At 42.2% G+C, this 16,680-nt stretch overlaps 1 protein-coding gene and 1 pseudogene across 3 annotated transcripts in view; both read left to right on the forward strand.

Annotated features, from left to right (window-relative positions):
- The first annotated feature begins 2,935 nt into the window (after window positions 1-2,935).
- LOC100613778 (large ribosomal subunit protein bL19m-like) lies at window positions 2,936-3,539 on the forward strand (annotated as a pseudogene).
- An 11,132-nt stretch (window positions 3,540-14,671) lies between these two features.
- Window positions 14,672-16,680, forward strand: part of NUDT9 (nudix hydrolase 9) — a 35,898-nt gene continuing 33,889 nt past the window's right edge. Inside the window, exon 1 of one of the 3 annotated variants that reach the window (XM_009447924.4) lies at window positions 14,672-14,786. Coding sequence is in view for 1 of the 3 variants with exons in the window: in NM_001280433.1 (NP_001267362.1) it covers window positions 15,075-15,181 (107 nt within the window). In the remaining 2 variants the exon portion in view is untranslated. 3 annotated transcript variants of the gene reach the window in all.

The raw sequence follows: 16,680 nt of genomic DNA on the forward strand, positions 1-16,680 counted from the left end.
TTCCCTTTCTTTTCTTTAATTTCCTCCATTTCCTGTTCATCACATTCAGAATCTGAGGGTAGTTTTTTACACTCATCCTCCTCTTCCTCATCTGAATCTGCCTCATCATCTGTTTGAAATGGCTCAAGAGCTGCTTTTATTAGCGCCCACATTGACCAGACCAGGACTGGAATTTTTGCTCGACCTTTATACACTTTTTAAAAACCTCCACCAATTCTCTCCCATTCATCCAACTCCATAGTCCCTTTTTCTGGGAACTATGGGCAAAACTGCTTTACTGCATTAAAGGGTGATAACAAATTCTGAGTACTAACTTTCACTCCTCCTCTTTGTAATAAATGCCTTAAGAAATTTAAATAACTAGAATGTCTGCTTTTTCTTTGTCCCGTTGTTACCCTCGTTCTTCACAGTGCTCAGCTTTCCTGCCGAGCTTCTTTTAGACATCTTTGGGTGTCCTTTGATGATGCGTCCTCTGCTTTCACACACTCTAGTGTTCCTTCACCGGGGTCTTTGTTGCCCCATGTTGGGCCACCAGGAATGTTGGGATGATTAGTCCCAACACCAGATCGTGGGGGCGACAAAGTCCGGCAGAGTCAAAGGATTGAGAAAAAGTTTGAGAAGGAAAGTGGACCAGAGGGCCATCGTGATTGTGGAGGCTGTGAAGGCCCTGAGCTCTGGGAGCCCAAGCTATTTATTGGTAATCCAACAAAGAAACAGGTCGTGAGAATGTGGGGGTCGAAAGGGCAGGTGCATGATCTACAGCTGTGATGGTTTAGCATTCATGTGGAACATCTTCTGCTACTTGAGATAATGGGAATACAATCGATCTAGGAGCCTAGGAGGGCTAGAAGCAAGGAGCCAGCAAGTCTAGACACATTCCGGAGGACATTATGTCAGACATGCAAGCCCTGCCTCAGTTTTTTTCCCAACACTCAGCTTTTTCCCAACAAGTAGTGGAAAGTTTCAGAAAACTATGATCGATAAATTCAATGACCAATAAGGAAACACCTTATTAGAAAATTATCTAAGTTTATACTCTAAGAAAATAAATTTATGAATGAGATCATAAAATTGTCAAACTAGCATTGGGAGTAGGTATATACCGTTACATTTTTTTCTGCCTCATAAGTAGACTAGAATTTAAACCTGAATATCTTATCTAATAATTTTGCTATGTAGAAAGTCCAAACTGTACAATTTTTAATCTGAGATTTGAAAGAGATTGAAATTAAACTCTGCACCTGAACTCAGTGCTGCTTCCCTCTAATTTATTTGCAGTTTTCTGTTATTTGGTGCCTCAGGTTAAACCTACTGGGAGAAAGTGGTTCTGAACCCTTCATATACTATCCACTTTTGTTTTGTTATCCTTGCTTTCCTCTTCAAGGCTACTGTGGATATTCATTCTAGCTTGATTTACTTCATGTAAAAATATTCCCTTTTGTGGAGATAAAGGAGTAAATAAAAGGGTATGCAGGTTTATTTGTCCTTGACTTATAACCCCGAAGAATTAGGGTGAATGTGCTTAATCCAGTTCCTTTTTCTTACTATTGAGTTTCCTTCATCATGAGTTGAAACCACTCAACACTCCTCCTTTTTTGCCACCTTTACTGTTTGCAGCCTTACAAGTCACATTTAGCCTCTTGATTTCCCTGGAGTTTTATAATGCTCCCAGAACACTTTGTCCTATGATCACTCCCATATGAATTATAGGTCTATTTACTGTGCGTTAACCATCTACCTACCAGTGATAACCTCTGAGTTCACTGCTCTTTCATAAACAGGAAGATAAGTCCTCCGAGAACTGCCAAGTTTATTGTTATCGTGCAACGGTAAAATAGTTACATATTGGAGACCAATGTGCAGAGAAGAGACTAGATAAGGCCAAAAATTGCTTGTTTGACTTGGCTTTTACTCAGTTGTCTTTATCACTCATTCCTGTGGCTATATTCATGACTTTGATATCCTCAGTTCTGCACAGCATCCCAATCTCAGCTTGGAACCTCCCCTTCTCTCACACCCCACCCCTCCCCCACTAGCCTTCCAGCCCACTCACTTGAGTGCACCCACTAGAGCAACTACTTGACTGGTGTCCTCCAATCAACTAACTTCTACTTTCCACTACAGATTACCTGACTCAGTTCCTCCCTTCTCCCCTTATTCAGCTTAGAACCCATGGCCCTTCATTAGAATCATTCTCCCGATGCTTGATCCCACTATTGGACTCTCCTAGCAATGCTCTAACCCCTAGTTAAACCCCACTCTCTTCTACTTTGTGTTTGCACCACGAAGCTGAGCATTCCTGAAACAAAACAGAAAACAGCCTCAACCATGCTGATTGAATTCACATACACAAATATCAAAGGATCGTTAAATACTCCCTGGGAGGAAATTTCCTATGATGTTTGCTTTCCCACTGTCTAAAAGAGATTATATCACACATTGTCTTGTCTCCTCATACTGTCTATACTCCCTTTTCTTCCCTCACCGTCAGCTGACCACTTTGTCTCCATTGGCATAAACAGAAGCAATCACAAGGAATGCCCTTATCTCCCAGCCACCAAATCAATCAAACTCTCTGTGGATGTATGTCCAGATAACTCTTGTCCTACTTCTTGCAGCACTGCTACTATACACAGTAATTTTTATTTGATGCAAACCCACAGTTTTCAGTTCTTTCTCCAGCTATAAATATTGATGAGAGGTTACTTATGGAACCTTACAGAACTCACCAAAAGGAAGAAAAATTACTAATTTAAAACATGGAAACTGGTAGTCTCAACGTGAGCAAGCTAGCATGGTGGCCTGCATTGTGGCGGGGTATGGGGTTGCAAGGAGCCTAGGCCGGAGTCTCCAGGCTCAGGGCTGGCCTCTGTTGCTTGCAGTTCTTGAGTCCCTAATTCATTCCTCCAAGGGGAAGAATAAATCTTCTGAAGTTTCAAATAGGAAGAAAAGTTATGTTAGAAAGGAGAAAAGTACTCCACATTCCAGAGTTCTATGTTGGAAGTATTCTTTGTGTTACTACAGCTGAATCATATGCCAGTGAAAAAATCAGCCAGTTTCTGGGGATTTGCATCTAGAGATCAGGAAAAGGACTTGGGGCTACTTTTATCCTTAGGAATGTTATTGAAGGACAAGGTGTTAAGATTTGCTTTCAACTTTATAATCCTCGAATCCGGGAGACTCAAGTGGTCAAATGAGAGAAATGGCTGGATGATAGCTTGCTGTAGTTACGAGATGCTTTTCCTGAATATGGCACTATTGATGTGAATATGAAGCCAGTAGCACAAGAGCCTAGCCAAGAAGTTCCTGTTAATAAGCTGAAAGTGAAAATGAAGCCTCAGCCCTGGTCCAAATGCTGGGACTGTCCAAATTTTAATATTTAAGGAATCATATTTGATCTTTGTTTCACTGAAGAACAAATGAAAGCAGCTTAGAAGTAGAGACAGCTGTGGCTTGAATTTGATACGATGAGGGAATATGATGCTTCAAAAATTGAAGCTGCAATATGGGATGAAATTGAAGCATCCAGAAAGTCCTGATTCTGAGAATGAATTTGGTTACTTGCAGAAGATATATTGGCTCTAAGAGGACATATTGAGAGACCAATTTAATTTCATTTATAAGAACACAGTCATTAAATGAACTAAGCATTCATTGTTTCATCAGTACTTTTTTCTAAAATAAAACTTGCACACCAGTTTATTAATCTAAAAAAAAAAAAGAATTATACATGCCAAATGGTCCAATATCCATTCCCTTACTGGAGGCACAGTTACAATAGGAGTCAGAGCATCACCAGAATGCTCTTTAATGAGCATGGAATCTGAGCAAGGGCATAGGTGGAGTGATCTTTTTTAAATTGTGAAATAAATCATAAGCACAACAATGTATGATTTACAGAATAATAAAATGGACATTTACATAACCATCATCAGGTTAAGAAATAGAACATTTAGGCCGGGTGTGGTGGCTTACGCTTGTAATCCCAGTACTTTGGGAGGCCAAGGCGGGCAGATCACTTGAGGTCAGGAGTTCGAGACCAACCTGGCCAACATGCGGAAACCCTGTCTCTACTAAAAATACAAAAATTCGCCGGATGTGGTCACGCATGCCTGTAATCCCAGCTGCTTGGGAGGCTGAGGCAGGAGAATCACTTGAACCCGAGAGCTGGAGGTTGCAGTGAGCCAAAATTGCACCACCGCACTCCAGCCTGGGTGACAGAGTGAGACTCAGTCTCAAAAAAAAAAAAAAAAAAAAAAAAAAAAAAAAGAAATATCTGAGAAGGTTAAGAAATAACATTGAATAAGATCTAAAACAAAAAAGGAAACTATTCCATATTTTGTTTTTCAACTAGCTGTTAAATCAGATAATTTTATTTTCTTTATATAGCAAATATCAGTTAGGCTGGTCCAATAGTAGAGGGTTATCAGAACTTATTAACATTAGTGTCACTAAAGTTGGTGTACAGCCCTGCCCCTGCCACCCCCCCACCCCGTGCCAGCTAAATTTGACTGGCTTAAAAAAAAAAACACCAAAAAACAGTCCATGAAAGCTTTGAAAACTACTTACTTTCAACTGCAAAAGCACATTTTCTGAAATTTCTTTCATGTAACACATGGTAACATTTGCAACGACTGTCTTTGAATAACTTTCTCTTGCCTAATAAACAATTTGAGATAGAATTAACAAGACCTTTTTTAAAAAAATAAATGTTGGCTGGGTGCGGTGGCTCACGCCTGTAATCCCAGCACTTCGGGAGGCCGAGGCGGGTGGATTGTCTGAGGTCAGGGGTTCAAGACCAGTCTGGCCAACATGGGGAAAACCTGTCCCTATAAAAAATACAAAAAAATTAGCCAGGTGTGGTGGCGTGAGCCTGTAATCCTAGCTACTCGGGAGGCTGAGGCAGGGAAATTGCTTGAACCAGGGAGGTGGAAGTTGCAGTGAGCCAAAATCGCACCACTGCACTCTAGCCTGGGCAACAGAGTGAGACTATTGTCTCTAAAAAAAAAAAAAAAAAAAAGTTCTGTTAAAGGATGGTTTGTTGGGGTTTTTCAAATGTCTTGACAATGTCTCAATCCCATTTTGGAACACACAGTATGTTGACAAAGGCTTGCTTTTTTTTTTTTTTTTTTTTTTTTTACAAACTAAGTATTTAATTTTTGGTTCTTGTCTTGATGGAGCAAGGTATATTAAAGATTTATCAAAATTTACACTGATGAACTATGACCTGTGAAGACAGATGTTACATGGACTACAGCACAGAGCATGAGTTAGGAAGACACTTAAGGAAACCTGTGTAGTTCTCTACAGCCCCATGGGAGTAGTTCTATGTCTGTTAGAATAAGACTATAGTTGCACCAGTAGATTCTTTAAGGAAGAGAGGAGAGTGGGAAGAGGGAACCTGATTTTCTGAGCAATTAATATGTGTCAGACCTTGTGCTAGCGGGACTGCATAAGGATTTTTGCTTGTTCTTCGTTTTATGTCTAGTGACCCCTATTCTTCCTTCAGATCTCATCTCAAGTGTTTCTTAGTATGTGGAGCTTTCCCAGACTTGACCAAATTTGCCTATCACAAATTCCTAGAGCACCATGTACCTCCTATCATAACATGCATCATAGTTGCAATTTGACATTTATTTGCATGATTATTTTTACCAATATCTATCTCCCCAGCGAACTTGTCAACTCATAAGGGCAGCCCAAATCAACCAGTGGTGATTGGTTTTGCTTCCCATTGTAGCCACAGTATCTGCCACAGTGCTTGTATGTATCAGGAATTTAATAAATATGAAGTGGACAAATGCATGGTTGAAATTTAAGCTTATAGTCATATAGATCTACATTTGAATCCTTATGTAGCAAACTGAATAAAACCTCAAAAGATATCAGGTCTTAATCCTTGGAACCCATAAATGTTACCTAACATGAAAAAAGGGTCTTTGCAGATGTAGTTAAGAATCTTGAGATGATGAGATTATCCTGGTGGGCACTAAATGAAATCACAATTGTCCTTATAAAAGAGCAGGAGAGGCTGGGTGCAGTGGCTCATACCTGTAATACTAGTGCTTTGGGAAGTCAAGGCAGGTGGATCACCTGAGGTCAGGAGTTCAAGACTAGTCTGGCCAACATGGTGAAACCCCATCTCTACTAAAAATACAAAAATTAGCTGGGCATGGTGGTGCATGCCTGTAATCCCAGTTACTTGGGAGGCTGAGGCAGGGGAATCGCTTGAACCTGGGAGGCGGAGGTTGCAGTGAGCTGAGATCGCACCACTGCACTCCAGCTTGGACAACAGAGAAAGACTCTGTCTCAAATAATAATAGTAATAATAATAATAATAATAATAAGAGAGGGAGAGGAAAATTTGATTCAAACAGGAAAGGGGAAGGCAATGTGACCACAGAAGCAGAGATTGGACTGATGTGGCCACAAGCCATGGAATGTTAGCAGCCACCAGAAGCTCTAAGAGGCAAAGAATGGATTCTCCACCAGAGCCTCCAGCGTGAGCATGGTCCAGTAGACACTTTCATTTTGGCACAACGAAATTGATTTTGGACTTCCAGTCTCCAGAACTGTGAGAAAATAAATTTCTGTTATTTTCAACTACTAATTTGTGGTAATTTATTACGGCACCCATAGAAAACTAATACCTCTGACTCTAGAAATTATTAGATAGGCTTTGTGAAGTTGGGCAAGTTATTTAACTTTTCCGAGTCTGAATCCTTATCTCTAAAATAGACAATCACACCAACCCTCCTGGGGGTAACTGTCAGCTCTAAATGTGGTAATATGTGTAAAGTATATAGCCAATTGTAGGTATCACATTGCAAATGCTTGAAAAAAATAATTACAATTTTTTGTTAGACATTTTATAAAACTTATCTTCTTTAATTCTTATAGCTGTATGGTGTTGATTACCGTATCTCCTCATCGTTATAGGTAAGGAAACAGGCATAGAGAAGTGAATGTGCCCAAACTATGTAGCCAAAATAAAAAAAAAAAACCACCATGAGCATAAGATTTTTGAAATACTTTTAGATGTTTTTATATTTGAGTATCTTATTGCCCTGAGGCACTCCATCCATTGAAATAATGGTTTCTGTGCTTTAGGGGGAAGAACAGATATGAATAGGAACAAAGAAGCAACTGTCAAATGGGATTTTTGAGTCTCCAGCATAGGATTAATCTTGAAAGCCAGGCTTTGTCAAGTGAGAAGGGGTTTAAAAAAATCCTTCTGCATGCATTAACTTATCAAGAAGCAGGACTGGTGAGTGTGAAGGGTTTCTTTAACTGAAAAAACAGAAGATATGACAAAAAAATTTTTTCCATAAGGAAAGAGAGAGAGGGAAGGAAGCTACTTCTGACCCAGTGAATTGTGGGAAATAAGAGGGAGATGACAGTAGTAGAACCAAGTATTAGTCGGGTGTGGTGGCTCATGCCTGTAATCCCAGCACTTTGGGAGGCTGAGGCGGGTGGATGACTTGAGGTCAGGAGTTCAAGACCAGCCTGGCCAACATGGTGAAACTCCGTCTCTACTAAAAATACAAAAATTAGCCAGGGGTGGTGGTATGCGCCTGTAATACCAGCTACTCAGGAGGCTGAGGCAGGAGAATCGCCTGGACCTGGGAGGCGGAGATTGCAGTGAGCCGAGATCGCACCACTGCACTTCAGCCTTGGCAACAGAGTGAGACTCTGTATCAAAAAAAAAAAAGCAAGTATTAAGAATCCAGTACCCTGATCCCACACAATGCCCATTTGAATGCTGCTGTTTATCCAGTTTCAATGTTTATAACATCTACTTCTCTATGTTGTGAACAATAAAGTTTGGTGGAGTTTTAATGGCTTCTCATTGCACTTGGGATAACATCCTAATTTCTCAGAACGGCCCGTAAGGCCTTAGATGTTTAAATCTTCAGTCAGGATTTTTACATAAAATTAACACAATCATAATGATAGGGTTTATTTCCTTGATTAGTCCAGAAGCCAGCTGTCCAGGGCCAGTGTATCTACTTGAGGAAGTCATAAAAGACAGGCTCCTTCTTGCACCCAACTCTGCCACCCATACCGTGTGGCTTTTGTCAGTATTGGTGTCAGGATAGCTCCTCCTTCTCTAGGAATTATGTCCTCCTTTCAAGCTGGAATAAAGGAAGGAGGCGAAATGGCAAAGGGTAAATGGTGCTTATGAAATGAGCTAATTCCTTTTTACCAGGAAAACAATACCCTTTCCGGAAGACCCACACAGTAGACTTCCACTTTCATCTAATTGACCAGAAAGAGCCACATGGCCCCTTTAGCTGCAGAGAGAACTAGGGAGGTAAAAGTTAAAACTAGGCATATTTCTACACATAATGTGGAAGAAAGAATGAATGGGTATTGGGAAGCACCCAGCAGTGTCCACCATACTGGCCTTAGTACAGATTTTTATGCCCCTAGTTTACTATGCTTTAGTTTATTGGCCTTTCTATTCCTTGATTATTTTATTTTATTTCATTTTTTTTGAGATAGAGTCTCGCTTTGGCGCCCAGGCTGGAGTGCAATGGCACAATCTCGGCTCACTGCTACCTCCATCTCCCGGGTTCAAGTGATTCTCCTGCCTCAGCCTCCTGAGTAGCTGGGATTGCAGGCAGCACTACCACGCCCAGCTAATTTTGTATTTTTAGTAGAGAAGGGGTTTCACGTTGGTCAGGCTGGTCTTGAACTCCTGACCTCAGATGATCCACTTGCCTTGGCCTCCCAAAGTGCTGGGATTACAGGAGTGAGCCTCTGTGCCCGGCCTCCTTGATTATTATTTTTATTTCTTTCCTACCTCAGATCTTTTTTTCAAGGTACAGTCTTATCTGCCTTGAATGCTCTTTTCCCAGCTTTTTCAATGACTGGCAGCTTCATGTCCTTAGGTCTCTGCACAAATGTGACCTCATCAGAAAAGACATACTTCCCCTGCAATCTAAAGTAGTCACTTCTCCCTCAACTATCCTGTCCCTCAGCAGTTATCTATTTCCTTCACAATACTTTTCCTAATCTGGAATTCCTAGTTTATTGGTTTACTTACTAATGTTTATTTCCCTCTCATATAAAGTAAGCTTCATGAGAGTAAGACCTTGTCCATTTTGTTCACAACTGTATTCATGGCACCTGGGGTGGTATGCTTGGTAAATAGTATTATTCGTCATTATGGTATAATGTGAATAAATGCAAACCTGAAAGAGGCAATCCTTTAAGATGGATCCCACGTGGCTAACAAATTTTAAACAGAGCCAAGTGGCCATTTGCCTACTAAAGGTCACCCACATACTCTGAGTTCACTGAAAACTCACACCTCTATTGAACTTTGGGATTTACAGAGCTCACCTGAACCAACCAATAAGCTCAGCTGTGCCAACCAATCAGAATTAAGCTAGCTTGAATCCCTCATTTGTGTAAACAGACCTAATTAGTAATCTGGGTGGCAATTTTGGTTATAAAATCCAAACCGTCTCTCTGTTCTCTGGAGCACACTTCTATTTTACCCCAAAGCCTGTGTTTCCCTGGTTTGCAAACTGTTCACTGGAATAAAGTCTCTTTCCTCCAAATTCCTTTTCAGAGAATGTTTGTTTACAATGACTAAATAAATGGAGAAAAAAAAAAGAGAATGTGTTAGGCCATTCTTGCATTGCTATAAAGAACTACTTGAGGCTGGGCACGGTAGCTCAAACATGTAATCCCAGCACTTTGGGAGGCCAAGGAGGGCAGATCACGAGGTCAAGAGATCAAGATCATCCTGGCCAACATGGTGAAACTCCATCTCTACTAAAAATACAAAAAATTAGCTGGGCATGGTGGCATGGGCCAAGTAGTCCCACCTACTCGGGAGGCTGAGGCAGGAGATTCGCTTGAAACCCAGGAGGCAGAAGTTACAGTGAGCTGAGATCGCGCCACTGCACTCCAGCCTGGTGACAGAGTGAGACTCCATCTCAAAAAAAAAAAAAAAAAAAAAAAAAAAAGAATAAAAGAAAGAAATACTTGAGACTGGGTAATTTATAGAAAAAGTGTTGTGGGAAGTCAGGGACCCTGAACGGAGGGACCGGCTGGAGCCGTGGCAGAGGAATAAATTGTGAAGATTTCATGGACATTTATCAGTTCCCAAATAATACTTTTATAATTTCTTATGCCTGTCTTACTTTAATCTCCTAATCCTGTTATCTTCGTAAGCTGAGGATGTACGTCATCTCAGGACAACTGTGATAATTGTGTTAACTGTACAAATTGATTGTAAAACGTGTGTTTGAACAATATGAAATCAGTGCACCTTGAAAAAGAACAGAATAACAGCGATTTTTAGGGAACAAGGGAAGACAACCATAAGGTCTGACTGCCTGCGTGGTTGGGCAAAAAGAGCCATATTTTTCTTCTTGCAGACAGCCTATATACAGACGTGCAAGTAGGAGAGATATCACTAAATTCTTCATCACTAATATTCCTAGCAAAGAATATTAATATTAAGACCCTGGGAAAGGAATGCATTCCTGGCGGGAGGTCTATAAATGGCCGTTCTGGGAATGTCTGTCCTATGCGGTTGAGATAAGGACTGAGATACGCCCTGGTCTCCTGCAGTATCCTCAGGCTTACTAGGATTGGGAAACTCCCTCCTGGTGAATTTTTGGTCAGACTGGTTCTCTGCTCTCGAACCCTGTTTTCTGTTAAGATATTTATCAAGGCAATATGTGCACCGCTGAACATAGACCATTAACAGGAGTTCTGATTTTGCCCTTGTCCTGTTTCCTCAGAAGCATGTGATCTTTGTTCTGCCTTTTGCCCTTTGAAGCATGTGATCTTTGTGACCTACTCCCTGTTCATACACCCCCTCCCCTTTTGAAATCCTTAATAAAAACTTGCTGGTTTTGCGGCTCAGGTGGACATCATGGTCCTACCAACATGTGATGTCACCCCCGGCAGCCCAGCTGTAAAATTCCTCTCTTTGTACTCTTTCTCTTTATTTCTCAGCTGTCTGACACTTATGGAAAATAGAAACAATCTACGTTGAAATATTGGGGGTGGGTTCCCCCAATAGAAAAGAGGTTTAATTGGCTCACGGTTCTGCAGGCTGTACAGGAAGCATGGTGCTGGGCATCTGCTTGGCTCCTGGCGAGGCCTGAGAAAGCCTACAATCATGGTGGAAGGCAGAGGGGAGCTGACATTTTGGCGAGAGTGGGAGCAAGAAAGAGGTGGACGAGGTGTCATACATCTTTAAACAACCAGATCTTGCATGAACTCACTATCACAAGGACAGCACTATCACAAGGGATCCACCCTCATGACCCAAACACCTCCCACCAGACCTCACCTCCAACACTGGGGAATACATTTCAACATGAGATTGGAGGGGAGAAATATCCAAACTATATCAGGGAAACAGTTGGGATTCTGAATTACTCTTACTTTTAACATACTCATCAATTCTAATAATCGCATATGTCATTTTCCTATTTAAAAATTCTCATTTCTCAGTGTTCTTGGTCTGTCTCACCAACTATTGCAAGATGCCCTTGAAGTTGGTATATGCTTCATAAATTTTTAAAAAGTCCTTACTTCTCCTTAAATTCTGATGACATCTGTTTAACTAATTTAGGATGTGGGTAATTTGATGAGGAGATGTTTTGTTTCTACCCAAGAGCAGGTTGCAGAACATGCATTCACTACACCTGAGCAGACGTGGAGTATGCATCCCTGAAGGGAGGAACCCAGGAGATCTGGCTGTCCCAGCTAATTGCAGTTTTGTTTCAGTGCCATGGAACTGGTTTTGTTTGTACAGTTGTTTGCACAGGTTCATCAAACTAAGTTCACGCTAGCCTCCCCTTAGGGAATATGGAGTTATAAGACTAGGGTCTGAGGAGCTTCCTGTGAGAACTACTTTCTGTTGCTCCCTTTCTTTGATTGTTGACTTTGTAACTCACTGCTTTTCTCCTGTCTTCTCTCGTGACTAATTTGTCAACAGACTTTGGACACGCTGAACTTGATGAACAGAGCCGGTCTAATACATTTCCAGTTTAAGCAGTGATTAACAACACTGAGAGCAAAGTTTATCTGACCAGAGGAAGCCGAGTACTGATATTTATCTTTAAAATGCACATTTCAATAATAGTACTTCTCAACCTGAGAAAGCAGTCAAAATAAACAAAGCTGGACACTAGTTAAAGCAGTAAGGACAGACTTTATTCAGTGATGCTAGTCCAATAGGGAAGAGAGTGTAATACAAACTAATCCCACACTTCCCTGAAACAAAAGGCTGTGGTATGCAAAAAGGAAAGGCACAAAAGGATCTTAAGTTTTGGGGGGTGGCAGGGGGGCACGGTGGTTTGTTGATTGATGTGATTAGGCCATTTGGGTTTGTTAACTGGCTCTTATCCAGAGGAGAAACAAACTTCTATCTTTATGATAGGAGGCAGTGGTGCTAGCTAAAGCAAGGTACCGGTCTTGTACAGGGACTAGGAGCTAGAGTGAGTTATCTTTCTGAATATTTGCATTTCAAAGAGATGGCTCCCAAGTCTTTGAGGAAACTGTGTTGGGTGGTAGACTTACATCACCAAGGGTAGAGAAACAAGCTTTCTAAAGTGACTGCTCTAAGAAGGGGTTCAGGGACCTATCTGCCTATCATCAAGTTTTGGCTGGAACAAACAGTAAATTCTCCAGGCATTGAGTTTTGATTTCAGGGAAGCATTTTAACGGGATCTGAGGTCAGCCTAGGGACAAGGCCTTAAGCTACTGGAAGCTATGCTAGAGTATAATCAAATCTCTCATTGCCGAGAAAAGAACTTTTATATGAGGAAGGTGAATCCTTTTAAATTATCAGGCCCAGAGAGACATTAAAATGAGACAGCAATTACATCCTACTCCCCACTTTGTTATGCATTCATCTCTTTAAACTGCTTGCTATAGCCACAAGTAGCTAAAAATTAACCTAATAATGGTACACTGGACACTGTAACTCGCACCCTATAGCTTAACGTATAGCCAACCACTAACCAATGCTATTTCTACAAACCAGTAATTCTTTACAACTTTGTATCAGTCAACTCCCTGTCCCCTTTTTGCCTTTAAAAACCTGATTGTAACAAAGGTGGACAGGAGTTCACATTTAAGGTTACTTGGGTCTGGGTCTTCTGGGCAGCTGTCCTCACTTTGGCTAAATGCTTTAAATTCTATTTCGTGCCTCAGCGTCTAGGTTGACAGTGTAGTTTGAACAGTCAATACCTGTCAAGAGTTCTGCAGTTTTCAGAACAATGGTTGTTAAAATTTGATTAATCTGGCTTTTAAGATGGTCAAAGTTTTGTAACGTCGGTGTATTGGAACCACACCACAGAAACAGCGGATCATCTCAGTAAAAGTCAAATATTTGCCACATCAATAAGCTAATATAAATGAGGTAAGCCTGATTACAAGCTGCTTTGGACAGTCTGGGTTTCCAACTTTGTTTGTCGGTTTGGCTAATTTTTCCCTCTCAAGTTTATTATCCAGTATTATGGGTGTTGCCCTCTGTTCCTCCTCCAGCATGTGTGCCTATTTTCATAGCTTTTCTCCTCCACGAGTTTCCAAGGGCCACAGCTGGTCCTAGCAAAGCCTTGTGAATGAAATCCAGCAATTGGAGCAGACAACTTGGTTAACAAAACAAAAACAAAAAACCAAGAAACGCTTCAAGATACGAGCGCTGAGTCTCTGGACTATCTCCTCTTGCTGTAACCGCCCAAGGGGTTCACCTTTCCCGCTTCCTAGACAGAGCTGATTCATCAAGACAGGGGAATTGCCATAGAGAAAGAGTAATTCATGCAGAGCCAGCTGTGTGGGAGACCGGAGTTTTATTATTACTCAGTCTCCTTGTGCATTCAGGGAGCAGGGTTTTTTTTTTTTTTTTTTTTGATACGTAGTTTCACTCTTGTCGCCCAGGGTGGAGTGCAGTGGTGCGACGTCGGCTCACTGCAACCTCCACCTCCCGGGTTCAAGCGATTCTCCTGCTTCATCCTCCTGAGTAGCTGGGACTACAGGCGCGTTTACCACCATGCCCAGCTAATTTTTGTATTTTTAGTAGAGACGAGGTTTCACCACGTTGGCCAGGCTGGTCTTGAACTCCTGACCGAAAGTGATCCCGCCTCGGCCTCCCAAATCAGTCATAATTTTGCAAAAGCGGTTTCATTCCCATAACCAAGTATTATTCAAAATATGGCCAAGACCTGCGTCCTTCCGCAACAACTTACTCCCTAAAAAAACTAGGACAGGGCCAGGCGCGTTGGCTGAGGCCTGTAACCTCAGCACTTTGGGAGGCCCAAACAGTTGGATTATTTGAGCTTGAGAGTTGGAGACCAGCCTGGGCAACATGGCAAAAATCTGTCGCTACAAAACATACAAAAATTAGCCAGGTATGGCGGTGTGTGCCGGTAGTCCCGGCTACGCCGGGGGCTGAGACAGGAGACTCGCTTAAGCCCAGGAGGTTGAGGCGGCAATGAGCTAAGATCGCGCCCTTGCACTCCAGCCTGGGCGACAGAGCCAGACTCTTGTCTCAAAAAACAAAAACCCAGGGCAGCAAGTCTCTCTCAAACCCCTTGGCTTCTTTCCCACCTATTCCCGTTCCAGTGCCTCGTCTGTTTCACGTTTCCTTTCCTCTGACACTTTCTTGGTAGCTCCCTGCGTCCCCAAGTAAGCCTGCGCAGACTGGGAAGTCTGGGAAGTCGAAGGAAGGCGCTGCGAAGCCGGCAACGCACGACCTTTGCTTTGCGGCGCGGCCGTAAAGCGCCATTATGCACAGAGAAAGTTACGAGGTTCGTGGCCGCGGTTCCCCCAGGCAGCTGGCGCTGGGGGCTTCGGCGTCACGTGCTGGTCTGGATTTTTCTCGATGCACTGGGGAAAGCGGTGGACTCTTATCGTGGGAGGGCTCTTGATCTGTGATTTATAGATAGGCACAGCTACTCCCGTTCGGGAACCCAACGGCAGACAGGTCCTAGTGCCCATCAGATACCCGCGGCCGGGACTCGGAGCTGTGGGGTGTGGGGAGGCGGAGGCACCAACTAAGAGCGACCTAGCATCGCAAAGCCGCCCTCGGGGCGCTGATGGCCAGACGCCTCCTGGGACAGGCTTTAGCCGCAGTGTCTCTCTCTCTGGCCTTGGCCTCTGTGACTATCAGGTCCTCGGGCTGCCGCGGCATCCCGGCGTTCAGGTATTCCACCCTCCTACTACCGGCTCCTTTGCCCTAGACCTTGAGTTGGGGGTGGGAAGCAGCTTTTTTTTCTGGCGTTTTCTGTAGGCTTTGCTTTGCCTCCCGGGTTTTTATAGTCATATACAAGTTTTCAAAAAGGCTCTAAAATGTTTTATCTGCCTTTTGAGGAAAACGAGTGGCAGGGACCCTTCTTGACCTCTGATTTTGAAATTTGCCATCCTCCGTAAATCATTGTTAGTATCACGAGAGAGTTTAAATAGCAATTGTTTGGGGTGGTGGTGTCCCGTGCCATTTTTTTATGGTTAATACTTAAAACATTATTATTAGTATTAATACATGTACTTAGTTAAAACAACTTGAAAATGTAAAATGAAAAGTAAAATCACTATTCCCCCTGTCCCCTTTCCAGGGTGGACAATATATTATATTTACTATCTACCTCCTTTTTTTTTTTTTTATAATTTGTCTATTGTGGATAAATTTAGGGATTTATGGTGTCTTACACTGCCTCCTTCTGTTCTTCCCTTCTCCAGTTTTTATTCTTTGAGTTAGTAAACACAGGGTCCTAGGTGCAGCAGCCTTTTCTTATTTTATAGATATTAAAAGTCTTGAATCTACAAAGATGATAATTAGAAAAAATATCTATTTCCTAAATAATTTACTTACTGTTGGTCAATTGTTCTGTGTCTTTTTGGTCCTGTTTCCTTCTGTTGCTTTTTCTCGAACATGTGATGGGCACTGGTTATCTGTCTATATTTTGATTAATATGAGTAATAGGTCTTGTTTTCAGTACATGGGTCGCTAATTGACTTTTGGCTCTGTACCAGGTTGCCTAGATAGGAAGGTTTCAGTTGAGGGCATGTGAGCAGGTACCAGATGGGTAGACTGGGAACCTGCCTTTTGCTTCAGGCTTTGCAGTAGTGGTGGAGCAACTTCTCTACAGAGTATAGCTGTTTATTTCCTCAGTGTGAACTGTAAAATTATTAAGGCTAAGTTTCTGCTGTGTACTCTTAACACCAGTATTCACAGTAGGGGTCCTACCCCTTCATTTCTAAAAAAACTTTTGATTTTATCTTGGAGACAAACATAACTATTTTGGACTTTTTGCTTGGAGATTGGGGAGGGAGGAGGACTGAGTGATTTCCATGGTTATTGTCGCGCTGCCAGTTTATGATCCTTGGGCCCACTGACTTCAAGCTTGAAACCTCTAGCTCGGCTCAGCTTGTAGGAATAGCATTTCTCCCTAACCTTTTGGTGCGTTTTTTTTTTTTTTTTTGAGAAGGAGTTTCGCTCTGTCGCCCAGGCTGGAGCGCAGTGGCGCGATCTCGGCTCACTGCAACTTCCGCCTCCTGGGTTCAAGCGATTCTTCTGCCTCAGCCTCTTGAGTAGCTGAGATTACTGGCACTCGCACGCCCGGCTAATTTTTTTGTATTTTTAGTAGAGACAGGGTTTCACCATCTTGGTTAGGCTGATCTGGTCTTGAACTCTTGACCTCGTGA

The sequence above is a fragment of the Pan troglodytes genome, chromosome 3, assembly GCF_028858775.2.
Source record: "Pan troglodytes isolate AG18354 chromosome 3, NHGRI_mPanTro3-v2.0_pri, whole genome shotgun sequence".
NCBI classification, from domain to species: domain Eukaryota; kingdom Metazoa; phylum Chordata; class Mammalia; order Primates; family Hominidae; genus Pan; species Pan troglodytes.